General features: G+C 44.3%; 1 protein-coding gene and 1 non-coding gene across 2 annotated transcripts; both read left to right on the forward strand.

The window, feature by feature from the left end:
* The first annotated feature begins 325 nt into the window (after positions 1-325).
* Positions 326-529, forward strand: LOC115072667. Its single transcript, XR_003851697.1, has one exon. It is a non-coding gene; the product is annotated as a small nucleolar RNA U3 (small nucleolar RNA).
* A 4,615-nt stretch (positions 530-5,144) lies between these two features.
* Positions 5,145-6,770, forward strand: LOC103744974 (olfactory receptor 1361-like; the record flags this gene model as incomplete). The annotated part of the gene is made up of 2 exons (XM_017801144.1): positions 5,145-5,928; positions 6,565-6,770. Coding segments are annotated over 2 exons (990 nt in total), but the record flags the coding sequence as incomplete, so codon positions are not given.
* Positions 6,771-7,446: the final 676 nt, after the last annotated feature.

Below are 7,446 nucleotides of genomic sequence, written 5' to 3' on the forward strand. Positions count from 1 at the left end.
TTCATTTACATGAGAACGAAAATTTTGCAATTACTTTTTGTTGAGATTATGTTTTTTATTTTTAATCCAAAATACTTTTAAAACAAACAAATAAATTGAATACCTTAAAACATCTTGAAAGCAAACTAGGACCGAAAAAAGGTATTTAACAAAGGATCCTTACAACAACTGGCTCAGATGCTGTTTTGTGTAAGAACTTAGCATTTAAAAGTTTTGTGAAACACTTAATAGACCTAGAAACATTGTTTAATAGATTTAAAAATGATTAGGGTACCCAAGTTTACAAGACCTTTGAATGTATGATAATACAACATACTCATACCTTAAGCCTATACTTTCAGGGATCATTTCTATAGTTTGTTACTAGAGAAGTTTCTCTAGTACCAGAAATCATGAGGAGGAGGTGCAGTGTTCTCTCCTGTGCATGAAGCTGGCTTGGGTGCTGCTTTTAGGCAGCTGCCTTTGCCATTGATGATCGTTCTGCTCTGCCTCTGGTAGAGTTAAAGGGAGAGAACACAGTCTGAGTGGTTCATCTAAAAGAAAAAAAGAAAAACAAAATACTCATATTTTTAAATTTGTACATGTGTATTTTAATGAGGCAGATCAAAAATAAAACCAATAAGTTTGTGCAGAATAAAAAGAATGAGAAGGGAAGAAACTGAAGTGTTTACAGTTTAAAAATCATTTTGACATAAATAATATGAAGACAATTATCATAGACATACATGACATAATCATGTTAGATTTCAAACATGAAAATACTTGTCATGCACATAGATGACACTATTACATGAAATCTTAAACAATATATGAAAACAATGAGTATAGACATGCATAAGTACATGAAAACTAGGTGCACCCAAAACATGATAATCAACAAGTTTGACGAGGATTTTTGTATGTAGGCACAGCTGAGGTCATGAAGAAGGCAGTTTTTTGACCAAGAAGAGAGTGCTAAGTGACTATTACCTGTGTATACATTGGGGCTTTGTAGGTTTTTGGGTGAACTTAATAGAAAACATACTTTTACAGAGTGTAGGTTTTGAAGGCGTGCAGACCGCAGATAGAGAAACCTTATCAAATTGATGGTTACGATAAATTTCATGATGATGACAAGGCAAGGATGAAGAGGTGGTCTGGAGATCCCCAGGCAGAGTGGGAACCAAAGTGGAGAAGAAGTTCCTCAGGAGAGAGGAAACCTGAAAATAAACTTGGAGCAAGTGGAAAAACCTCAAACAGTTCCTTTTAAAAGCCAACAAACAGCTGAGTGAAATGAAACTATAAAAGAAGGAGTAAATAAAGAGAGGGGGAACATCTGAAATGTAAGAAGTGAAACACATAGTCAGGACCTTCTGTCCTGGTTTGTTTCTTCACTGCTGTGACAAAACACTCTGACCAATACCAACTTGGGGAGGAAAGGGTTTATTCAGCTTACATCTCCAAGGTTGCAGTTATCCGGGAGCCCAAGGTAGGAACTCAGGGCGGAAACCTGGAGGCAGGAGCTGGAGCACAGGCCATGGAGGAACTCTGCTTACTGGCTTGCTCCCCTGGCCTCTGCTCAGCCTGCTTTCTTAAGCAACACAGGCCCACCTGCCCAGGGGTGGCACCACCCACAGTGGGCTGGGCCCTCCCACATCACTAATCAAGAAGATGCCCCTCAGACAAGGCCACAGGCCAGTCCAATAAAGGAAATTCCCCAATTGAGGCTCCGTCAGCCCAGGTGTGTCAAGTTGACACTAAAGCTATTCAGCACACCTTCCTTTGAGTTATCGGCCAGGGTGGCCCAAGAGACTCCCAGACAGTAACCTAGGAGAGAAATGAGAAAATGAACAGCAGACCCTGATCTTATCTAAAGGAATATTGGCAACTGATTTCTGCTAGATAAGGAGGAGTTGATCTTTCTAAAACAAGGAACTCTATATAGGCTGACTAGACTCAGCAGATGGACAAGCACTAGTAAATGGCTGGGGGTGCCAACAGTGGACAGTAACAGGGATGACAGAGTATATGGGCTTCAGGGGGTGGCGGCTGTGGGAGGGTGCCATTTGGGATGCAGGAATAAAGATGAATAAGATTGGGATGTTCTGTATGAAACACAAAAAAAATCTACAAATAAAAGTAATATTTAAAAAAAAGAGTGCAGGCCTGGGAGAGAAGCCCTAGAGCTGTGCAGGGTGGAAGAACGCCTAGAAAGCAGGAGGCCAGAGCTGGACTGTGGCTTGCCAGCACTGAAAGGAACAAAGCAGCAGGGGCGGAGCAGGAATGAGAACTTTGGCTTGGCAAGACGTGTTAGGGTAGCTGTGATAGGGAAAGCAAAGGCAGGCTGGCCAAAGAGAAAGGCGAACATCAAACAGCTTACCATTCCATTTGAGGAAGTCCGCGAAGTCTAGTAGGATATTGAAACTGAACGTTTTGAATTTGGCCCAGTGGAGGCCAGATTTGGACCAAAAGCCCAGTAAGGACGGCTGGTCTGAGGTCTCCCTAGTGGAGCTCTTTTAGATTGGCCCGGAGACAGGCTAAAGGTGTGTCCTTTGAAATGGACAATTTGGAGCTCATGGGGGTTTTGGGAGCAAGGCAAAAATGGAACAGAGGTCAAATCCAGCCCCCTCCCCCAGGCATCTCTCCAGGTACGGACTGAACAAAATGTGCCTGGGTCTAGAAGTGAGCGTCCCCTGCCTCAGACTCCAGGAAGGCTGAAAGAAAAGGGTCCAGTGGGAAACTCTCTGAAATTCCAAGCCACCAAGGATTAGGACTAATGAAAGAGCAGAGAACTCGCGTAGTTCCCAAGACCTGATAAGGCCATCCGCGTCAGGTCCAACAGATTACCCTGTCCCAGCGTGATGGGTGCAAGGAAGAGGCAAATGGTGAACAACCTGAAGTCTTGAGGTCAGAGGGTCTGAGAAGAAGGGAGAGCAGGAAGAAAGAGAGAGAGGAGGGTGAAGGACCATTCTAGTTTCTTCCCAAGAGCCTGAGCTGGGTTTACACAGAACAGAATAGAACGGTAAGAAAGTCAAGGAGGTCCCAGGAGGAGGGTCAGGAGCCACAAGTGGGGACTCCAAAACCCCTCCAGGTTTTGGCATCAAGTGTTAGATTTTGGAAGCGCAGAATACAGGAACAATAGGAGAGAAAGAAAGTGACCCCGGACTGTATTTAGCACAGTGAGGGGCAGCAACCTTCCAACTGGATGAGACAACTGCAAGAGGCATGGGACTGGTCAGAGTCTTATGTTGGGGCAGCAGCTACAAGGGTAGTTTTGGGGGACAGCTACTGCAGGGGAATCAGGAGCTGCAAGGGAGAATTATTTTTGGCCATTTTTATGTTTTTTTTCTCTTGGGACTGGTTCATGTGGCCCATTTGGATAACCAGGAAAGGGGAAGAAGACTCCAATATAGAACCGGGTGGTCAAGAAACCAGATTTTCTGTGGTCAAGGGTCCTATGTTGTGCCAATTTCCTTGAAAAATAATAAAATATTTTTAAAAATCACTTGATGACGCCGGGTGTGGTGGTACATGCCTGTAATCCCAGCACTTGGGAGGCAGAGGCAGGCGGATCTCTGTGAGTTCGAGGCTACCCTGGTCTACAAAGTGAGTTCCAGGCCAGCTGGGGCTACAGGGAGACCCTGTCTCAAAAAGACAAAAAAAAAATCACTTGGTGGGACTGGAGGGATGGCTCAGCAGTACAGAGCACTGGATGCTCTTACAGAAGACCTGGGCTCAGTTCCCAGTGCTCAAATATCAGTTAACAACCATCAGCAGCTCCAGTTCAGGGGCTCTGATGCCCTCTTCTGGGCTTCAGGCATTGCATACTCCCAGTGCACTTACTTCCATGCAGGCTAAATACTCATATGCATACAATAAAAATAAGTCACAAAAATTAAAAAAGAAAATATCACTTGGCATTCTCAATATCTCTTTGTCTTTGTCTCTGTATCATTCCTCTCTCTCTCTCTCTCTCTCTCTCTCTCTCTGGCTTTTGCTCTCTGTCTCTCTCTTTCTCTATCCTCTTGTCTCTACCTCCCAGTGTTGGATGTAGAACTTTAACTACCATGCTCAGTTATGTGCTTTCTTAGTATAGTATCCTGTTACTACATCTTATTAATGTGCCCTTAATGTTCCTACCTATAAATCAGAGACAATATAGTATCATTAATCTCCTCTGAGGACAATCAAATATGTGAAAGCTTATACCACGCACAACACAGGAATACTCCTAAGTCTGAAAACACAAAAAGATATAATAGCTGAATATTCCTATTGGTGAGCAAAGACCCAGATCAACAAGGACATGAGGGTTGACATAGAAAGAAAGATCTCCTGGGATCTATTTCAGTCACAGTGGTCTTATTCCTAATGTCTTTACATTTTGACCCAAGAGTTTCCCCTAAACTTGATGCTGTTCGTTGCCCTCATTGTTTAGTGCAAAGGGGCCAAGGGCATAGATGGGGAATTGTTCTCTTCTTGTCGTTAATGAGGCTCTAAGGAAATCTGGTCCCAGTGACCAAAGAGGCTCCTGTAAATGCCTGTTCTGTGATTGTCCAAAACATCTTTCCTGCTCAGTTCAAGACTCCAAACACTTGCTCCTTACCTGCTCATGACCTGCCCATGTTACAAAGTCATTACACTCCTGAGAAAAGCCCTGTCCAGTTAGGTCAAGATGGACAGCAGTGGACAGCACCAACCTCCCCAGGTAAAGTTATAGCAGTAGAGACACAAACATTTGTTCATTCAGAGGTGAAATTCTTTAGGAACTTACTTTTCAACTTCTTCCAGAGACAAGAAGTCATGATAAGAGCCCAGAATTTATTTGTTGTCACTTGAGAATAAACTTATTACTAACCAACAATTTGTTCTTTCTTCCTGTCACTAAGGAGTTGGACAAGTCTAAGGTGGAAGGAAAAGTGAGCAACATAAGTAGAGATACAGCTAGTTTTAGAGACAGTGTGTTTTCTGGTTCATTATAAACAATAGGACTCAGGGATTCATATAGGAAGAACATCAAAGTCAAGTATTAGAAAGTAAATGTGTGGGTGAGGTGGGCATATTCAGTGCTACCAACTCTATGAACTGATTTGTAAACTTCGTCCTGCCTAGAGCCTATCACATCCTGACCACCCCCATCTAGGTTTTGAATTAATTCTCTTCTATTCACGTGGGCTCAGACCAGAAGAAAAATGAACCAGTCGCTTGTCTCTGAGTTCCTCCTCCTGGGACTCTCCTGGCAGCCCCAGCAGCAGCAGCCCCTCTTCCTGCTCTTCCTCATCATGTACCTGGCCACCGTTCTGGGAAACCTGCTCATCATCCTGGCCATCGGCACTGAGTCCCGCCCGCACACCCCCATGTACTTCCTCTGTAACCTGTCCTTTGTGGATGTCTGCTTCTCCTCCACCACTGTCCCCAAGGTGCTGGCCAACCACTTACTTGGGAGTCAGGCCATCTCCGTCTCTGGGTGTCTCACACAGATGTATTTTCTCTGTTTGTTTGCCGACATGGATAATTTCCTCTTAGCTGTGATGGCCTATGATCGCTTTGTGGCCATATGCCACCCCTTACACTATACCGCAAAGATGACTCACCAGCTCTGTATCCTGCTAGTGACTGGATCTTGGGTCATTATAAACCTGAATTCTCTTTTGCACACTCTGCTCATGGCTCGACTCTCATTCTGTGCAGACAATGTCATCCCCCACTTCGTCTGTGATGTGAGCCCCCTCCTGAAACTGTCGTGCTCAGACACACACCTTAATGAGATGATGATTCTCACGGTGGGATCCCTGATCACATTTATCCCATTTGTCTGCATCCTGGTCTCCTACATTCAGATCACCTGTGCTGTCCTGCGAGTCCCATCCACAAGGGGAAGATGGAAAGCCTTCTCCACCTGTGGCTCCCACCTGACTGTGGTCTCCCTCTTCTATGGCACCATCATCGCTGTGTATTTCAATCCCTCATCCTCTCACTCTGCTACCCCCATGTACTTCTTCCTCTGCAACCTGTCCTTTGTGGATGTCTGCTTCTCCTCCACCACTGTCCCCAAGGTGCTGGCCAACCATGTGCTTGGGAGTCAGTCCATCTCCTACCCTGGGTGTCTCACACAGATGTATTTTCTCTTTGAGCTTGCCGACATGGATAATTTCCTGCTGGCTGTCATGGCCTATGACCGCTTTGTGGCCATATGCCACCCCTTATATTACACAACAAAGATGACCCATCAGCTCTGTGCCCAGCTGGTGGCTGGATCATGGATAGTGGTCAGTCTCCATGCTCTCCTGCACACCTTGCTGATGGCTTAACTCTCATTCTGTGCAGACAATGTCATCCTCCACTTTGTCTGTGATATGAGCCCCCTCCTGAAGCTCTCCTGCTCAGATACATACCTCAATGAGATGATGATTCTCACAGAAGGGTCCCTGATCTTATTCATTCCATTTTCCTGCATCCTGGCCTCCTACATTCAGATCACCTGTGGTGTCCTGAGAGTCCCATCTCCAAGGGGAAGATGGAAAGCCTTCTCCACCTGTGGCTCCCACCTGGCTGTGATCTCCCTCTTCAATGGCACCACCATCACTGTGTATTTCAATCCCTCATCCTCTCACTCTGCTGAGAAGTCCACAGCAGCTGCTGTGATATACACAGTGGTGACCCCCATGCTGAACCCTTTCATCTACAGCCTGAGGAACAGGGACTTGAAGAGGGCTCTATGGAAAGGGTTTCTGAAGAAACACATTTTCTGTCTGATAGAATCCATACCAATTCTTGTTTCCAGGAAATGATTTTCACTCATTAAGATTTAGCAAATGTTACATTATGTTCAAGGTGTCAGTTCCTGGGAAACCTAAAAGACAAGTCTTACTCTTGCATTAGTGGATTCTCATTCAGTTTCCCAGTGAATCTATCAACTAATGGAATTTTGTTTTTGTGGTTCTGAAAATTGTACCAGGGCATGGCATATGCTGGGTAAGTGTACTCTATCACTGAAATATGTGTCAGCTATTGGAATTTCTTTTGAAGTATTAATTTAAAAATTATTTTGATGTTTTGGTTGTTTGCTTTAGCCTTTAGTGACTGTGTTCTTGCTCCAGCACTAATTTTGGAATCATTTAATTTTGAAGTCAAGTTGTTTCTTTTGAGTGTTCTCTTTGAAAGATATGTGCTACATATGTATTTGAATACTGTCACCATGTAGATTATTTTTGTTTTTACAATAAACTAGCTCTGGGGCTGGAGAGATGACCCAGTGGTTAAGAGCACTGACTGCACTTGCAGAGGACCCAGGTTCAATTCCCAGCACCCACATGGTGGCTATGAACTGTCCATAACTCTAGTTCCAGGGGAATCCGAAGCCCTCTTCTGACCTCTGCAGCATTGCACGACATGGGTGCACTCACATACATGCAGGCAATACACTCATACACTAAAAATAATAAATATTTTTTGCAAGTACTTTTA

Source organism: Nannospalax galili, unplaced genomic scaffold, assembly GCF_000622305.1.
Source record: "Nannospalax galili isolate Female #2095 unplaced genomic scaffold, S.galili_v1.0 scaffold471, whole genome shotgun sequence".
NCBI classification, from domain to species: domain Eukaryota; kingdom Metazoa; phylum Chordata; class Mammalia; order Rodentia; family Spalacidae; genus Nannospalax; species Nannospalax galili.